Here is a 20,206-nt window from a genome sequence, read left to right as displayed (position 1 = left end):
AACTTCGCCAGTGGCGAGCAGTGCTGGCATCCCACAACAGAGTCCCGGCACCATTCGTCACGGATGTAGACGCACAGTCCACCTCCTCGCGATGTTCCCCCTCGTACAATGGCCCGGTCCGCCCGATAGCACGCCATCCGCTCCAGATGCACAGCAGCTACGCACTGTCCGGTCCGCAGAACTCAGCAGGCATGTTGATGTCCAGCGATCGAACGTTCGCCAGAAGAATGGAAGGCACGGCCGGGCGAGCTGGGTTGGCCGCCAGCCAGGCCCGGACGCCCAACCGGGGGAGGAATAGCAGGCGAGTCCGGCGACGCTCCAGGACGGAGCAGACCGAGCGCCTTTAATGTCCCCGCTTCAAAGTCCAGATCGCCACAAAACTCGCTTTCGCCGATGTCGAGCAGAAGCAGCCCGCCGCACTTGTAGCACGACGAGACGAACACACAAAACTGGCGGACAAACCCACATTAAACGACAAAACAAAACACCGTTCGGGACAGAGAGAGGCCGCTGCGTGTGCACGCGCCGCCATCTTAGATGTGCGCGTGTGCGTGCGTGTGTGCGTGTGTGTGCGTGCATGTGTGTGGGGGGAATGTGTGGTTCTGCAACAGACAGAAATACAGCACGTAAGTCAACGCTCAACTTCTGACGTCACACAACACGACGGCACACATTACATAATTAACTGTGCGTAATGGTTCCGCTATACTAAATAACGATAAATGAAATACTCTTGACAACACACCAAACATAAGTCATCGAGACACCGTCTCCATGGCTGTCGTCCCAGAAAAAAGCCTCTTCTAAAAAAGATGCACAAGGAAGCTCGCAAAAGGTTTGCTGAAGACAAGCAGACTAAGGATATGGGTTACTGGAACCATGTCCTGTGGTCTGATGAGACCAAGATAATCATATTTGGTTCAAATGGTGTCCAGAGTGTGTGGCGGCAACCAGGTGAAGAGTACAAAGTCAAGTGTGTCTTGCTGACAGTCAAGCATGGTGGTGGGAGAATCATGGTCTGGGGCTGTATGAGCGCTGCTGGCACTGGGGAGATACAGTTCATTGAGGGAACAATGATTGCCAGCATGTACTGTGGAATACTGAAGCAGAGCATGATCCCCTCCCTCCGTAAACTGGGCCGCGCAGCAGTATTCCAACACGATAATGACCACAAACACACCTCCAAGACGACCACTGCCTTCCTACAGAAGCTGAGGGTGAAAGTGATGGACTGGCCAAGCATGTCCCCAGACCTAAACCCTAATGAAAATCTGTGGGGAATCCTCAAACAGAAGTTGGAGGAGCGCAAGGTCTTCAACATCCACCAGCTCCGTGATGTCATCATGGAATAGGATTCCAGCGGCGACCTGTGAAGCTCTGGTGAACTCCATGCCTAAAAGGGTTACGGCGGTGCTGGAAAATAATGGTGGCCACACAAAATATTGACATTTGGGTCCAATTTTGGCATTTTCAGTTGGGGTGTACTCACTTATGTTGCCAGCATTTTACACATTCATTGTTGTATTTTGAGTTACTTTGAAGTAACAATAAATTTACTTAGCTATCCAAACTCTACAGTGACTACTTAACATTGGATCAGTCATTTTTTCAGTGTTGTCCCATGACAAGATATAATTAAAATATTTCAGAAATGAGAGGGGTGTACTCACTTTTGTGAGATACTGTATGTATATATACAGGACTGTCTCTGAAAATAGAATATTGTGATGAAGTTCTATATTTTCTGTAATGCAATTAAAAAAACAAAACTGTCATACATTCTGGATTCATTGCAAATCAACTGAAATATTGCAAGCCTTGTATTATCTTAATATTGCTAATTATGGCATACAGCTTAAGAAAACTCAAATATCCTATCTCAAAATATTAGAATATCATGAAAAAGTATACTAGTAGGGTATTCAACTAATCACTTGAATCGTCTAACTCGTAACACCTGCAAGGGTTTCCTGAGCCTTGAAAAACACTCAGCTTGGTTCATTAAACTAAATCACAAGTATGCGGAAGACTGCTGATCTGACTGCTGACCAGAGGACCATCATTGACACCCTCCATTAGGAGGGTAAGACACAAAAAGAAATTTCTCAAAGAGCAAGCTGTTCACAGAGTGCAGTTTCAAAGCACATCCAGAAAGAGTCTGTTGAAGGGGGGAAATGTGGCAGGTAACGCTGTACAACTAAGAGAGATGACCGCAGCCTTAACAGCATTGTGAAGAAGAGCCGCTTCCAGAATTTGGGGGAGCTTCAAAGACAGTGGACTGAAGCTGGAGTCCAGGTATCAAAAGCCACTGTTCACAGACGTGTCCGGGAAATGGGCTACAATAGCCGTAGTCCCAGGGTCAAGCCACTTCTGAACTCAAGACAATGGAAGAAACGTCTGACTTGGGCTATGGAAAAGAAGCACTGGACAGTTGCAGAGTGGTACAAAGTCATCTTTTCAGACGAAACCAAGTTTTGTATTTCATTTAGAAGTCAAGGCGCCCGCGCCTGGAGAAAGGCTGGAGAGGAGCAAAATCCAAGTTGCTTGAAATCCATTGTGAAGTTCCTACAGTCAGCGATGGTTTGGGGAGCCAGGCCAGCTGCTGGTGTTGGTCCACTGTGTTTCATCAAGTCCAGAGTAAATGCAGATGTGTACCAAGAGATTCTAGAGCACTACATGCTTCCATCTGCTGAAAATCTCTATGGAGATGATGGTTTCATTTTCCAGCATGATCTGGCACCTGCCCCCAGTGTCAAAACCACCAGACAATGGCTGACCATGGCATTACTGTCCTCGATTGGCCTGCCAATTCCTGTGACCCCATAGAGAATTTGTGGGGTATTGTGAAGAAGAAGCTGAAAGACACCAGACCCAACAATGCAAATTAGCTAAAGGCCGCTATTGAAGCATCCTGGGCATCCATAACACCTCAGCAATGCCACAGGCTGATTGCCTCCATGCCACGCCGCCATGATGCAGTAATCCGTGCAAAAGGATTCCCAACCAAATACCGAGTGCATTAATGGACATTTTCAAATGTTTGATTTTGTTTTGCTGTTATAAATCTTTTTTTTTTTACTTGGTCTGAGGAAATATTCTAATATTTTGAGATAGGATTTTTGAGTTTTCTTAAGCTGTAAGCCATAATCAGCAATATTAAAATACACATACACACACGGGGGCAAAAAAGTATTTAGTCAGCTACCAATTTTGCAAGTTCTCCCACTTACAAGATGAGAAATGCCTGTAATTTTCATCATAGGTACACTTCAACTATGAGACAAGCGAGGCAAGCAAAAATGAGCAAGAAACAGAGTTTGGAAAGCTTCTTCGGAAACGGAAAAAAGCCCAATGAGGAGACTGAAGAAGAAGAGGCTACCACTTCTATGAAAAGGAAAGCTGGATTTAAAAGAACATTTCTGGAGTCCTACTTAAAATATGGATTTATTGCCACAGGTGACTGAGGCGCCAAGCGCACTCGGCATATGTGGCGACAGGCTAGCTAACGAGGCAATGAAGCCTTCAGAACTGCTTCGGCACATGGAGACCAAGCATCCTGCATAAACAGACAAACCTTAACCACTTCGGATGTCATTTTTTCCGATTACGCCTAAATGGGGCCGGCTCGTTTCTGAGGAATGAGCTCAGTGCTCCCACTAATTCAACGTAATGGTGTTTTATTTTTGTCGTTTATACTTGTTTTTATGCCAGCCACATCATTTTATTTCATCGTATTTCTATATTTATTATACATGTACTATTTATATAGATTTATTATTTATTTATATAAAGGCTGGTCCGCAAAAATATTTCTGACGCGTAACTGGTCCGTGGCGCAAAAAAGGTTGGGGACCACTGACGTAAAGGAGTACGTACCTCCGCCGCCATTGTTTTGTGTGGCTTCTGCCACACAGAGACGTAATATACAGGCACTCGATGAACCAATCAGAGGACATAACATTTTTGATTGATTGATTGATTGATTGATTGATTGATTGATTGATTGATTGATTGATTGAACTTTATTCATCCCACACCAGGGAAATTCACTTGTCACAGCAGCGCAAATGAGTGCAAGAATAATACGAGTGCAAGACTAAAACAAGTGCCAAAATTTCAAAAAATCGAAAATAATAGACAAGGACAAACACAAGTGCTGCTAGTAGAGAAGAAACACATTAATTTTATCAGGTGCCACGCATGTTGTCTAACAGCAGAGCGAATGAAGGACCTGCAGAACCGTTCCTTCCTACACCGAGGGTGCAAAAGTCTGCTGCTAAAGGAGCTGCTCAGGGACCGCACAATCTCATGGAGGGGGTGAGAGGTGTTGTCCATGATGGATTTAAGCTTAATCAACATCCTCCTCTCACCCACAACCTCAATGGAGTCCAGGGGACAGCCCAGGACATAGCTCGCTCTTCTGACCATCTTATTCAGTCTCCCCCTGTCCCGGTCAGTACTGCCCCCACCCCAGCAGACCACAGCGTAGAGCAGGGGTCACCAACACGGTGCCCGCGGGCACCAGGTCGTCCCGTGAGGACCGCATGAGTCGCCTGCAGGACGGTTCTAAAATTAGCTCAAAGAGTGGCACTTGTCAGTGAGCTGCATCTATTTATACAACAGTCAAACCTTGGTTTTCGAACGTCCGGGTTCTCGAAATAATCGGAATTCGGACAAAAAATTCGAGACTTTTTTGCTTCGGTTGTCGAACAAAATTCGGAGGTCGAACCTCGCGTGATGAGCCGGGAGGACCCGGGAAAACCCAACCGCGCGGCCCGGATGCCGACTGACTCTTGTTATTGTATTTTCGTAACTTTGAGGATTGTATTAACCCCTAATCATGCCTCCAAAGAAAGCAAGTGGGAGCAGGAAAGCCATCCTAAAACACAAAGACGCTCCTAAAGCAATGCGACAGTGAGCGCCTGGTGTGCTGCAGTTGCGCGATCGGACCAAATTAAGCTCCCTGCGCACTGAGGTCCACTTAAATTTTGGAAAGTAAATTAGGACTTTACAAATATTTAATACATTTTAGCGACGGCTCTGTCACAATAATGCGACCACCGTGGTGCAGTTGCGCGGTGGGTGACGCGCTACAGTTGCGCGTTCGGCGGTGCGCTGCAGTTGCGCGATCTGACAAAAATGCGCAAATAAAAAAATGCTTAAAAAAGGCGGGATTTTTTTTTACTTGAAACAAATTTTTTTTTTCCATTACAGTGGAGCCTCGGTTTTCAAACGTCCCGGTTCTCGAACAAATCGGTATTCGAACAAAAAATTCGAGATTTTTTTGCTTCGGATGTCGGGCGAAATTTGGTTGTCGAACCTCGCGAGATGAGCCGAGAGGACCCGCATGCCAACTGACTCCGTTTGTTATTACGTTCTTGTTACTCTGAGGATTCCATCAACTCTAATCATGCCTCCAAAGGAAGCAAGTGGGAGCAGTAAAGCCATCATAAAACACAAAGATGCTCCTAAAGCAATGCGACAGTGAGCGCCCGGCGCGCTGCGGTTGCGCGATCGGACCAAATTAAGCTCCCTGCGCACTGAGGTCCACTTAAATTTTGGAAAGTCCATTAGGAAAGATATTTTCTAAAATTTAGGGACCGCTCTGTCACAATAATGCGACCAGCGCGGTGCAGTTGCGCGGTCGGCGGCGCGCCACGGTTGCGCATTCGGCGGTGCGCTGCAGTTGCGCGATCGGACAAAAATGCGCAAATGAACAAATGCTTAAAAAAAATTTTTTTGCTTGAAACTGATTAATTTTTATTCCCTTATTTGTAATGGGAAACCATGATTCGGAATTCGAACGATTCACTTCTCGAACAGCCTTCTGGAATGGATTGTGGTCGAAAACCGGGGCTCCACTGTATTTGTAATGGGAAAAATAGATTCGGAATTCGACTGATTCGCTTCTGGAACCGCCTTCTGGAACGGATTGTGGTCAAAAACCAAGGTTTGACTGTAACCTCACATACTGCGGTCTGTCGGTGAGGAAGTCTGTTGTCCATGCAGCCAGGCTCTGGTCCATACCTGCCTTCTCCATCTTCACCCTAAGCAGTAACGGCTGGATGATGTTAAAAGCGCTTGAGAAACCGAAGAACACGATCCTCCCAGTGCTCCCGATGTCCTCCAGGTGAAGCAGTGTTCCAAGCAAACTGCAGGGGGTCCAGCTGCGCTCCCACTAGTGAACGCAGGTGACCCAGGATGATCCTCTCCATAGTCTTCAGAGAACATTACGTTTTACGTAGATCGGGGTGGTAAACCAATCAGAGGACTGGATGTAACACGTAGAGGAGTACGTACCTCCGCTGCCATTGGTAAATAAATACTACCAGCTTGACCCGCTCAGTGGACTAGTGGTAGAGTGTCCGTCCTGAGACTGGAAGGTTGTGGGTTCAAACCCCGGCCGGGTCATACCAAAGACTATAAAAATGGGAGCCATTGCCTCCCTGCTTGGCACGCAACATCAAGGGTTGGAATTGGGGGGTTAGATCACCAAATGATTCCCGAGCGCGGCACCGCTGCTGCTCACTGCTACCCTCTCCCCCAGGAAATGGATCAAAATCACACGGGGCTGGGTTAAATGCAGAGGACAAATTTCACCACACCCAGATGTGTATGTGACGATCATTGGGACTTTAACTTTAACTTACGTTTGAGCAATGTACCTCCGCTGCCATTGATAAATAAATAAAGTAATCCCTCGCTACATCGCGGTTTGTTTATTACGGTTTCACTAAATCGCATATTTTTTCTCCAAATTTAAAAAAATTAAAATTCTCAATAAAACTTCTAATTTGGCGAATTATGGCATGAAAGTTGCCCACACGCCAGCAGAAGGCAGGGATTGCCCACACAATTGCTGTGTGTACACTTGTACCTTTTTATAAAAAAATTGTTAGAATAATAAGAGCTCTAAAAAAACATTTACAGTGTTGTACTTTGTTATAAAAAAAATTTATAATAATAAAAGCTGTTCTAAAAACATATTTACAGTCATCGGCATCACAGTCTCGAAAGACCATAGATTTCTTGTGTCTGGAGGTTAGGTGTTCTTTGCACAGCGTCTGCTGTGGCTGGTGAGCCTCTCCAGTGCGCAAGAAGCCTGGGCAAGTTTTATGGAAGCCTTGAGTTTCCCAGGCATCAGGGCTTCCCTCTCGGCCTTCCTGTTGTCATCCAATGGAACGGTGAACCGATACATTTGGCATCAGGTTGGCTGCAGGAGTTGCCAGAACAATGCTTTTTAAAACCATGAGTCTGCCTAACGGAGTCCGAGCCGGGTTTCCTGTCGGGGTTTGCTCCCTTAGCCTTTTCGTTCCAGACGAAACCCACAAGGCAGCGGGGGTGCTATTTCCCCCATAGCTGGGACAGTGGTTAGCGGGCGCCAGGACATCCACATGCCGGTGGGCCTGTACGTCACGCCTAGGGGCCCACTGTTTCTCCCCCGATCGATCCCCTGCAATTTGGCCTGGAGCCGTGAGGCACCCAGTTACCATGTGTGGCCACGAGAAGGCATGCAGAAGTCTTGACGGTGGAGAGGCTATGTACCGGCTGAGGAGACTTACGCACTCTTTTCGCCCCCGGAAACAGGGGGCTAGCCGGCGGCAGTAGCTGAAAGCAGAAGGTAGCAAGCAGGAAGAAGCATGCAACATGCACTAACTACGAGCACTACTACTCCAACACCACTGCACTTCGCATCACACCGCCCTGTGTGCAAGCACACACACACACATATTTACAGTATGTGTTAAGAATTCTCCATGTTATGTTATTCAGTCGTGCTTTGATTTGAGGTAGGGTGCTTTATTTTGAAGGCGGTTTTCAGGCGATCCCACTTCTTGTTTCACGTTCGTGTACATTAGTGATGTGCATTCCAGTTCTTTTAGGTGAACTGAATCTTTAGAATCGGTTCACTCAAAAGATTCGTTTTCTTCTATTTTTTTTTTTTACATCCAGTGGAAACAACCCATACACATCAAACAATACAACTACACAACCCCCCCAAATTATTATATATAATAATAGTTGGCTCGGGTAATTAACACTTTTCTTTCTATAATACAACACTTACACACTGATCCGTTGGCAACAGTCTCTCACCCGGTCGTGAACGGGAAATTGCATCACTGACTCGTTCATGAACGGGAATTTACGTCACTGACTCGTAAAGTCCCTCCTCCATCTAACGCTCGCTGGCGCTGCTGATTGGTCGTTCGCGAAGATTCACGAGTGAGTGACAGACAGCATTGCCGCTATGCCATTGCCAGCCGACACACTTTATGCCGACATTGATGTTTTAATTTTGTTTTTGTTGGCCTGTAGTTGATGGTGTTATTATATATCGAATGTGTTTGTGTTTGAATATCCATCCATCCATCAATTTTCTGTACCGCTTAGTCCCCACGGGGGTCGCGGGCGTGCTGGAGCCTATCCCAGCCGTCATCGGGCAGTAGGCGGGAGACACCCTGAACCGGTTGCCAGACAATCGCAGGGCAAACAGAGACAAACAACCATACGCACTCGCACTCACACCTAGGGACAATTTGGAGTGCTCAATCGGCCTACCAAGCATGTTTTTGGGATGTGGGAGGAAACCGGAGTGCCCGGAGAAAACCCACGCCGGCCTGTGGAGAACATGCAAACTCCACACAGGGAGGGCCGGAGGTGGAATCGAACCCGCACCCTCCTAACTGTGAGGCGGACGTGCTACCCAGTGCTCCACCGAGCCGCCTGTGTTTGAATAAAAGGTTGAAAAAAAAAGTTATGCCGACATTAGTTGATTTTGGGGACACCAACTCATATAACAACGTAAAACATATTGTCATATAAAGCAGTTAACCAAATGTCTGATTTTTGTTTTGATTGGCGAATATAAAAACAAGGAATAAAACACCAGACAAGTTATAACTTAAATGTTTATTAAAATAATAATAATAATAATAATAGAAATAATTAAAGTACATCTCAAACCAGCAATCTAATGTGAAACTGCAGTCGATATATTGGATAACAATATTTAGGCATATAGTATATGCATACATGTTATTTAAAATCTACTATAAGTAAATCGTAAATCTAAATTCTGGTTTACATAGTTCACGCCAGGAGACGCAACACGTCCACTGACTAATCCGTTGATGCACAGGAAGGCAGATCACTCATTTGCGAACGGGAAAGCCGTTCCCTCACTGATCCGTTCTCGCGGTGAACTGGAAATGCGAATCACTCAGTGAGTGATTCACTCAGTGAGTGATTCGTTCACTCACAGATTCGTTCGTTGGTGAACGGGAAATGCAATTCACGACTCGTAAAGTCCCTCCTCCATCTAACGCTCGCTGGCGCTGCTGATTGGTCTGCATGAGTGAGTGACAGACAACATTGCTGCTAAAACCATTTACAGCCGCCACACGTTATGCCGACATTGATGTTTTAATTTTGTATTTGTTGGCTAGTAATTGATGGTGTTATTATACCGAATGTGTTTGTGTTTTAATAAAAGGCTGAAAAAAACCCGTTATGCCGACATTTGTTATTTTGGGGGGCACCAGCTCATATAACAACGTAAAACACATACCGTAATTTTCGGACTATAAGTCGCGGTTTTTTTCATAGTTTGGGTGGGGGGGCGACTTATACTCAGGAGCGACTTATATACATATATATGTTTTTTTTCACTTTTTTGGGCATTTTATGGCTGGTGCGACTTATACTCCGGTGCGACTTATAGTCCGAAAATTACGGTACATATTGTCATATAAAGCTGTTAACCAAGTGTCTGATTTTTATGATTTAATAGGCGAGTATAAAAACAAGGAATAAAAAACTAGATAAGTTTTAACATAAATGTTTATTAAAAATAATAATAATAATAATAATAATGAATTCACGACTCGTTCGAGTGATTCACTCACTGATAAAGTGAAGCAGCTCCAAGCTGAACTGGCATCACAACAGCGATTTTTCACACGGGACTGTGAGTCAAAAATAAATATTACTAAAGCAAGCTACGAAGTGGCCATGTTAAGACTGTTGATGTTATGGACCTGTAAACCTGACACAAACTATTATTTTCTGAAAGATAACGTAAATGACAAGAGCAGAATTCACTAGTTTTAAGTTTTAATAATAACAGACAACTTTGCATTACTTATAACTCCCGTTTAAAATGTTCATGAGGCAAAAGTAATTTTAAACTCATGTAAATTTAAGGTATTTCATACAGTTTGTTCAATGTTATCTGACTCTTCAGATATGAATGAAAGGCAGAATTTGTGTTTTTAGAGTTGTTCACATCTGCCTGAGTGACTCATATTTGGTTATTTTGTCATTTGAAAAATAAAGACAATTGTGACAATGAAATTTGTTTTATAACAGTGTGTATTTGCATGACATTTTTGTAGTTAAAAAATGTCCGAAAAAACTATTGGCCCCCGGGCCCCTTCACTTTATCAAATCTGGCCCTCCTTGCAAAAAGTTTGGACACCCCTGCTTTAGGACAATGTAGTATTGCTCCAAATGTTGGTTTACATTCCTTTTGAGGTCCGTTTTCACGTGTTAGCACGATCGCGAATTAGCATCTTTCCACTAACTCGTTAGCCTGCCTGGTACTTCTTGTTAACATGTTACACGCACACACGTATAATATTTATATTTTCAATAGTTCTAAAACAAATCTGTATTTTATTCATACTATTAATGTATTATTTACAAGTTTGAAACACTTTACTGTACTACCATTTGAGCAAATCTGTAAAGTTGTTTTATGTGGCTTCCGCCACACAGTGACGTAATAAACAGGCGTAATATGTAGACCCGATCAGAGGACTTCGAGTAAGACGTAGAGTATGTACCTCTGCCGCCATTGATAAATACCGTATTGGCCCGAATATAAGATGACCCCAATTATAAGACGACACCCTCTTTTTCAAGACTCAAGTTTGATAAAAAGCCTTTGTCTAAACCCCGAATGTAAGACGACCCCCCCTTTTTCAGTTTTATTTCAATGAAAAAAACTCATCTTATATTGGGGCCAATACGGTAAATACAATTGTTTGTGCAAAGAAAACAGCATTTGGACCCTCTTAAATGGCATAGAAAAGAGACATGCTTACGAGGCACAATTCAAGCTTCCTGGAAAGCCGGCATCATTGCCGAAGAGCAACGTGACAATGACGAGGGAATGTCGGATGGCGAACTTGTCCAACTGTTTAATTTGGATACAGAAGCTGAGGACTTTGGCAGATTTGCATATGAATATTGATCAACAATAACGTGAGTACAGTAGAGTACATGGTTAAAGAGTAGAATAAAGTACAACCGAACTCACTTTCTTGCTCCCGTGATGTTTTTTAATTGTTTACCGTAAATCATGGCATTCATGCGCCCTATGATACGGTGCGCCCTATATGTGTGTTAAATACAGTAATGCAGGGGTGGCCAATCAGTCAGAGACGAAGAGCCACATTTTTGACTGTGTCATCACAAAGAGCCACATCACCCCCCCCCCCCCCGCAAAGAGCCACATCAACCCCCCCCCCCCCCCCCCGCAGGCAGAGAGAGACAGACACAGCCTCTGCTCAGCCAGATTTATTGAATATGTCCCACACCAAGATAATGACAGTTATTTAACAGTTAACATTGTGTGCACTGTCTCACACACACATAAACTCTCAGTTCAAGCAAGTCCACAAACAGAAATATAACAATTTTCAATAACCCTAACCCTTTAATGAAGTCCTCTTCGTTGTAAGGCTTTTTAGCCTGTGCAATGTTCCAAGCCAGTTGATATGATGCAAGCGTTACGGTCTCTGAGTGGTTTGTAAATTTTTGGAAAAAATGCATCTGCTTTTCTGCCTGACTTTTCAAAGTGACCAACCTGTGCTTGCGAAGTTCAGTCCCTTTTGGAAATTCCTGGTCGATATTAGGATGGACTGAGCTGAAGTGACGCTGAAGATTTGAAATGCGCTAATGATGCCTGACATATAAGGCAGAATGGCTTGCCATTACGTTCAACAAAAAAATATAAACTCTCCCACTCTGTTAAAAACGTCCTGTGTTCTTGTCAGGTTTAATTCACCGACTGAATAACTATTAAGAGAAGAGCATCAGCAAACAAACCACAAGTGAGACGGAATATTAGTTATTTTCTCGCGAGGAGTGCAGTACAGATCGCTTACAACAATCTCACTACACTAAATATCTGTATGCACTCCTGCGCTTTTTATTTGGATTTGCCCTACCCACAAAATGAGATAAAGCCCCTAAAGGGGAGGGGAATAGCACGTGGGCTTTGTCTCGTAAGCAGAAAAATCACAAGGTGTTACATATTAAAAAAGGAACAGTGTGATGAGGAGTATGAGTGATCAGCAACCATTCTTTGTGTCTGTGATGAAATCAGGAAACATGAGTGATCACTTGCAGGTTCATTGGGGGGTGCGAGATAGCGATGAGGCATGTTGTTGATCAGATCAAAAGGGTCTTTGTTAAAAGGAACTGTCTTGGTAGATGTCTTCATTTTGCTGAGTTGTCCGCTGCGACCTGTCGGACCCAGCTGTAACCTCTCTCTTCTGTGGTACATCATAAAAACAGCAAGGCCAAACAGCAAGCATATATTGCAGTAATATTGCGGTAAAGCATCGATTAGAGAACGCATGATAACATATATATATATTTTCCTAACAGTTCTTCTTCATATTTTCGTTTGGCTGTGCTTTTTTTCCCTGCCATTTTGAGAGCGAACTTGAAACTAATTATTTACAACTCAAATGAACGCGCGCATTTGTAGAGTACGTCATTCTTCTTCTTTTCAACTCAAACCGATTCAACTGGTCAGCGCGCCACCGCCACCTAGAGGGAATAAATGGCAGCGCCAGCCAAGAATTTTGACGCTTGTCATGTGAAATCTCCTGAAAAGCCGCATGAAACCAGCCAAAGAGCCGCATGCGGCTCGCGAGCCGCGGGTTAGCCACTGCTGCAGTAATGGCACTCGTAATTGCGACTGCGCCTTTTAGTACAGTGCGCCCTTTGGTTGTGAAATTACGGTATTTGGTTAATAATAAAAGTTCATATTAATACTTTGTTATAGAATAGAATACCTTTTATTGTCACTTTACAATGTAATTGGAGAGATTCTCCCTTTCTAGTGCAAATAAGTATAAGAAAAAGAAATCCTAACAATAAACGTTACAAAGATTAAGAAGTATAAAGGAAGTATAAAGAATAAAAGTAAAAGTATCTTATTTACAGTATATACAATGTGGATATTCATTTTATTATGACTAAGGTATGTACAGGAATTAAATAATAAATAGTTATTGCACGTAGTGTTGACAGCAGCAGTGACAGTGTAAGTACAGTGCCTTGCGAAAGTATTCGGCCCCCTTGAACCTTTCACATTTCGCCACATTTCAGGCTTCAAACATAAATATATAAAAGTTACATTTTTTGTCAAGAATCAACAACAAGTGGGACACAATCGTGAAGTGGAACAAAATTTATTGGATAATTTAAACTTTTTTAACAAATAAAAAACTGAAAAGTGGGGCGTGCAATATTGTTCGGCCCCCTTGCGCTAATACTTTGTAGCGCCACCTTTTGCTGCAATTACAGCTGCAAGTCGCTTGGGGTATGTCTCTATCAGTTTTGCACATCGAGAGACTGGAATTCTTGCCCATTCTTCCTTGCAAAACAGCTCGAGCTCAGTGAGGTTGGATGGAGAGCGTTTGTGAACAGCAGTCTTCAGCTCTTTCCACAGATTCTCGATTGGATTCAGGTCTGGACTTTGACTTGGCCATTCTAACACCTGGATACGTCTATTTGTGAACCATTCCATTGTAGATTTGGCTTTATGTTTTGGATCATTGTCCTGTTGGAAGATAAATCTCCGTCCCAGTCTCAGGTCTTTTGCAGACTCCAACAGGTTTCCGTCCAGAATGGTCCTGTATTTGGCTCCATCCATCTTCCCATCAATTTTAGCCATCTTCCCTGTCCCTGCTGAAGAAAAGCAGGCCCAAACCATGATGCTGCCACCACCATGTTTGACAGTGGGGATGGTGTGTTCAGGGTGATGAGCTGTGTTGCTTTTACGCTAAACATATCGTTTTGCATTGTGGCCAAAAAGTTCGATTTTGGTTTCATCTGACCAGAGCACCTTCTTCCACATGTTTGGTGTGTCTCCCAGGTGGCTTGTGGCAAACTTTAAACAAGACTTTTTATGGATATCTTTGAGAAATGGCTTTCTTCTTGCCACTCTTCCATAAAGGCCAGATTTGTGCAGTGCACGACTGATTGTTGTCCTATGGACAGACTCTCCCACCTCAGCTGTAGTTATCTGCAGTTCATCCAGAGTGATCATGGGCCTCTTGGCTGCATCTCTGATCAGTCTTCTCCTTGTTTGAGATGAAAGTTTGGAGGGACGGCCGGGTCTTGGTAGATTTGCAGTGGTCTGATACTCCTTCCATTTCAATATAATTGCTTGCACAGTGCTCCTTGAGATGTTTAAAGCTTGGGAAATCTTTTTGTATCCAAATCCGGCTTTAAACTTCTCCACAACAGTATCTCGGACCTGCCTGGTGTGTTCCTTTGTCTTCATGGTTCTCTCTGCGCTTTAAACAGAACCATGAGACTATCAAAGAGCAGGTGCATTTATACGGAGACTTGATTACACACAGGTGCATTCTATTTATCATCATCAGTCATTTAGGACAACATTGGATCATTCAAAGATCCTCACTGAACTTCTGGAGTGAGTTTGCTGCACTGAAAGTAAAGGGGCCGAATAATATTGAACGCCCCACTTTTCAGTTTTTTATTTGTTAAAAAAGTTTAAATTATCCAATAAATTTCGTTCCACTTCACGATTGTGTCCCACTTGTTGTTGATTCTTGACAAAAAAATTAAAATTTTATATCTTTGTTTGGAGCCTGAAATGTGGCGAAATGTTGAAAGGTTCAAGGGGGCCGAATACTTTCGCAAGGCACTGTATCTATTGCATCTACAGCAGATCTGTTCTCCACTTGTTTTGTTTGTCATTTTTGTCATGTCCAATGATTATTCTCTATTTATGTATTTACCGTGATTTTCCATGCATAATGCGCAAAATTTAACTAATTTATTGTCCTAAAATCTGGGGTGCGCATTATGCATGGGTACAACAATTTATGAAGAAAATCTCCCTCGAAATAAAACTTGAAATCACACCTTTCTTCTTGTTTGTTGTCAATCGCGCATCGCATTCAGCCATCCTGCCCAACACACTTAGTCAGTAAAATTCATAATTGACGACACATCGTTTGATGCGATGATGCAATCCTTGATGATGTGTTATTGTCAAATATTGTTTGTTTTTTAATCTCCATCGCAGACCGGATATCATACGGAGGCAGTATCACTGCGCATGCGCGCTATGGATCCGATGCGCAGAACGCAAGACACGTCAGCTATATAAAGAGCGAGAGTTCAGTTCTCTACCTATGTTTGTTGTCAATCGCGCATCGCATTCAGCCATCCTGCCCAACACACTTAGTAAAATTCATAATTGACGACACATCGTTTGATGCGATGGTGCAATCCTTGATGGTGGTGTTATTGTCAAATATTGTTTGTTTTTTAATCTCCATCGCAGACTGGATGTCATACGGAGGCCGCCATGACAGTATGCGCAGAACGGATGCGCAAGACACGTCAGCTATATAAAGAGCGAGAGTTCAGTTCTCTACCTATTAGTTTCAATTCACAGTTTAATTAGCAGTTTCAATCAGCAAATAACAAAATGCGTATTACAGGTAATATTTTATTTCACAACACTTTGCCTTGTTCCTTTTTTAATCTCCATCGCAGACCGGATATCATACGGAGGCCGCCATTACAGATGCGCAGAATGGATGCGCAAGACACATCAGCTATATAAAGAGCAACAGTTCAGTTCTCTACCTAAATGCGTATTACAAGTAATATTTTATTTCACAACACTTTGCCTTGTTCCTTTCTTCTCTGCTGTTCACTTCAAACACGCTCCATACGAACACAATGCTCTCGTATCAGACGCTTGCTCGATCACCTGCTCGTTTGCTGTCACAATGTACCCTACACAAATCCGAAACATTTCTTCACTATCGAGTTTGCTAGCGCATGCGCAGTGATACTGAGCGGCAGAATAACATCTGGTTGTTCCCGAAGATGATCTTTTTTCTGAAATAATTTTACGTTTACGGACTTAAGTAAGAGTCAAAATTTGGGTGCGTATTATACATAGGTACAGGCTTTTTTCCAGCATCGACATGCCATTCTTAGGGTGCGTATTATGCACGGGGGCGTATTTTACATGGGAAATTACGGTAATTTAATTCATACTGCTGGCAACTGAATTTCCCCCCCGGGCCATTGTAAAAGGGGGAAAATCGCGAGGAGTTGGAATATGCGTCTACATCCGTGACGAATGGTGCCGGGACTCTAGTGGTATGCAAGCACTGCTCGCCACTGGCGGAGTTTGTGATCATTAAGTCCTTTTTACCTGCCAAGGGAATTTACGGCGATTCTGCTAGTCGCGGTATTCCATCATCGAAGGCGACAGGATCGCGGCTCTTAGTGAACTGTACCAGGCTGTCAGTGAACAACAGACGGCGCACCCTGACGGTTTCACCACCTTCGCTGGGGATTTTAATCATGCTAAGCTGAAGTCTGTTTTTCCGTGGCTTCACCAGCATGTTAATTTTCCAACACGTGGTGACAGCTTCCTGGACCTGGTCTACTCTACACATAAAGGAGCTTTCAAAGCCGCCCCCCTCCCCTATCTTGGACTTTCTGACCATCTCACTGTTATGCTTTTGCCCGCATACAGACAAATGGTGAAAGCATCCAGGCCGGTTCGCAAGAGGGTAAGGGTGTGGCCTGAGGGTGCCTCTGATGCGCTTCGAGACTGCTTTGGCACTACTGACTGGGAAATGTTTAAGCAGGTGGCCACTTGCAACGATCGGACGGACATAGAGGAGTATACTGACTCTTACATCGCGAAGTGCATTGATGATGTGACCCACTCGAAATTCATCATCACTCGGGCTAACTGGAAGCCATGGCTGACAGGGGCTGTCCTCAGGCTACTGAGGGCCAGGTACAAAGCCTTCAGAGCGGGTGATGAGGCTGGCTTGAGGACAGCGAGGGCCGACCTGTCCCGGGGCATCAAGGAAGCGAAAAGGGCGTTCTCTTGCAAGATTACCGCCCACTTCAAGGACAGCAGGGACGCACAGAGCCTTTGGCAGGGCATTCAGACCATCACGGAGTACAAGCCCGCGCCGCAGAGCTGTGAGGGCGACGTCCGTCTGCTCAACGATCTTAACCGCTTCTTTGCTCGCTTCGACACTCAGAACAGCACTTGCCCGCTGAAGACCCCTCCCCCTCCACACGAGCAGCCCCTGTGCCTCTCTGCCGATAGCGTGAGGAGGGCGCTTGCCGCTATCAACACCCGTAAGGCGGCGAGCCCTGACAACATCCCAGGTCGAGCGCTGAAGGACTGCACTGGGGAGCTGACGGGTGTCTTCACGGACATCTTTAACATTTCCCTGCAGCAAGCCATCGTCCCTTCGTGTTTCAAGGCTGCCACCATCTTACCTGTGCCGAAGAAACCTGCGCCGTCCTGCTTCAATGACTACCGCCCCGTGGCACTGACGCTCATCATCATGAAGTGCTTTGAGCGGCTTGTCATGGAGCACATCAGGTCCCTTCTCCACCCCACCATAGACCCCTTCCAGTTTGCGTACCGAGCCAAACGGTCCTCTGAGGATGCCATCTGATCTGCCCTCCACTCGGCCCTCACCCACCTGGAGAGAAGGGACTCGTATGTGAGATTGCTGTTTGTGGACTTCAGTTCTGCCTTCAACACCATTGTGCCACAACGACTCATCTGCAAACTCGACAAGCTGGTCCTCAGTACCTACCTCTACTTCTGCCCTCTGGGAAGAGGTACAGGAGCCTGCGCTCCCGCACCACCAGACTCACCAACAGCTTCATACTCCAGGCTGTTAGGATCCTGAACTCTCTCCCCCCTTCTGCGTAGCCTCCTGTACTTTTTGCGCTATATTCTGACTGTCTGCTGTATGCACACTTGCTCCATTTTTGCTCCTCTTATTTATTATGTTGTTTATTTATTATTTATTCATCACTCTTATTTATTCATTGTTTGTGCCTTCTTGTTTTTATTTTTTTGTGTTGTTTACTTGTATGTCTATTGTGTCTTGTCACCGTGGGATAGTGGGAACGTAATTTCGATTTCTTTGTGTGTCTTGGCATGTGAAGAAATTGACAATAAAGCAGACTTTGATCTATCTATCTATCTATCTATCTATCTATCTATCTATCTATCTATCTATCTCATACAATATTCTGTCTGCCTTGAAAGATGAGTGAAAATGCATAAAATCGGCTGCAATTCTTGGTGTTGCCTTATTGATAACGCTTGGCATTGAAAGAGTTAAGAGTGTCCATATCATCTTTGTCTTGTTGGATTTGTGCGAATCTACTGAATCTACTGGTACCTTGTTTTTAACAATGAATAATGTACTCAAAACTTGTATTAATCGTTTAGTCACATAGCAATACTATTCTGAACACTATTGTACCATTTTTGTTCCTCTGTGACTGCTGTTTTGCAGTTGCCTTTCTTGTTTTTACAATGACTAAAGAAGTAAGTTTGTTAGCTTCAGGCACTTGCTGCAGAGTGGCATGCTGCCACATGCTTGTCAGCTTGTCTATTTTTTTAAAGTTTCATCTCTTTGTGTTGTAGGACTCTCGATGTTGGTCAGATTTCTGTGAATCGTCTGCGATTGCTGCCATACATTTGAGTCATCTTTTGAGAGAATGAAGCTTAGGTGTAGCTTCTTGCACTAGTTTTTTTGCATTATTGGATGATTTCATTGTTGATTGATGAATGATGAGGGGTTTGGATGTTGGCGCTTCCACTGTATTGTACCGTTAAGTCTTCCATTCTTCTGTTTCAGGCTGCTGGCAGAAATGAGTCCTTGACAGGTCAGAACATGGAGAGGAAGGCCAAATGGAAGGAGGAACTACAGAGAGAACAGGAAAGCACCATTGCCTTGCCGGATAAGGCTCAGTGATGCAGGGTGAACGTGTTTGCATGAGAATCATCTAACCACCAAAACTAAACTATACTCAAATAGTCATGTCCTTCTTTAAGCATATTTAAACTGAATAAATGTTCATGTCTGTCTTCAAACATATTCAAACTGAATGAGATGAGTTGGATTGAAAATGTGTGCCAAAGCTCTTTTCATAAATACAGTGGAGCCTCGGTTTTCGAACACAATCCGTTCCAGAAGGCTGTTCGAGAAGTGAATCGTTCGAATTCCGAATCATGTTTCCCCATTACAAATAATGGGGGGAAAAAATCCGTTACCAGCCCAAAAAAACCACGCCTTTTTTAAGCATTTTTTCATTCGCGCATTTTTGTCTTATCGCGCAACTGCAGCGCACCGCCGAACACGCAACCGTAGCGCGTCACCGACCGCGCAACTGCACCGTGCTGGTCGCATTATTGTGACAGACCGTCGCTGAAATTTAGAAAATATTTTTAAAGTCCTGCTGTACATTCCAAAATTTAAGTGGACATCAGTGCGCAGGGAGCTTAATTTTGTCCAATCGCGCAACTGCAGCGCACCGCCGAACGCGCAACCGTTGCGCGCCGCCCACCGCGCAACTGCACCGCGCCGGTCGCATTATTTTGACAGAGCGGTCGCTAAAATTTAGAAAATATTTTTAAAGTCCTAATGTACTTTCCAAAATTTAAGTGGCCGGGCGCTCAGTGTCGCATTGCTTTAGGAGCGTCTTTGTGTTTTAGGATGGCTTTACTGCTCCCACTTGCTTCCTTTGGAGGCATGATTAGAGTTGATGCAATCCTTAGAGTAACGAGAACGTAATAACGAACGGAGTCAGTTGCCATGCGGGTCCTCTCGGCTCATCTCGCGAGGTTCGACAACCGAATTTCGTCCGACATCTGAAGCAAAAAAATCGATTTGTTCGAGAACCGGGACGTTCGAAAACCCAGGCTCCACTGTAGTTGCCAATGGGGCCATAAGTACAGATAGAAAATAAATATTGATTTTTTTTTTTTTTGGTATGATAAACATCAAGAAATGTAAATTGTAACACAAAATGGCAAAACAAATCACGTAACTCTCCACAACATGACAGCGCAACAAGT

The 20,206-nt window shown here is 44.2% G+C and overlaps 1 protein-coding gene across 2 annotated transcripts in view; it reads left to right on the top strand.

Annotated features, from left to right (window-relative positions):
- Nucleotides 1-19,169, top strand: part of fam162a (family with sequence similarity 162 member A) — a 69,233-nt gene extending 50,064 nt beyond the window's left edge. For both annotated transcript variants that reach the window (XM_037277501.1, XM_037277502.1), the window contains one exon: nucleotides 18,987-19,169. In XM_037277501.1, coding sequence (XP_037133396.1) covers nucleotides 18,987-19,103 — 117 coding nt within the window. In that variant the 3' untranslated portion in view covers nucleotides 19,104-19,169. The remainder of the gene's footprint in view (nucleotides 1-18,986) is intronic.
- Nucleotides 19,170-20,206: the final 1,037 nt, after the last annotated feature.

This window comes from Syngnathus acus, chromosome 19 (assembly GCF_901709675.1).
Source record: "Syngnathus acus chromosome 19, fSynAcu1.2, whole genome shotgun sequence".
NCBI lineage: Eukaryota > Metazoa > Chordata > Actinopteri > Syngnathiformes > Syngnathidae > Syngnathus > Syngnathus acus.
The sequence above is the reverse complement of the archived record's forward strand: the minus strand, read 5'-3'. Positions and strand labels throughout refer to the sequence as shown.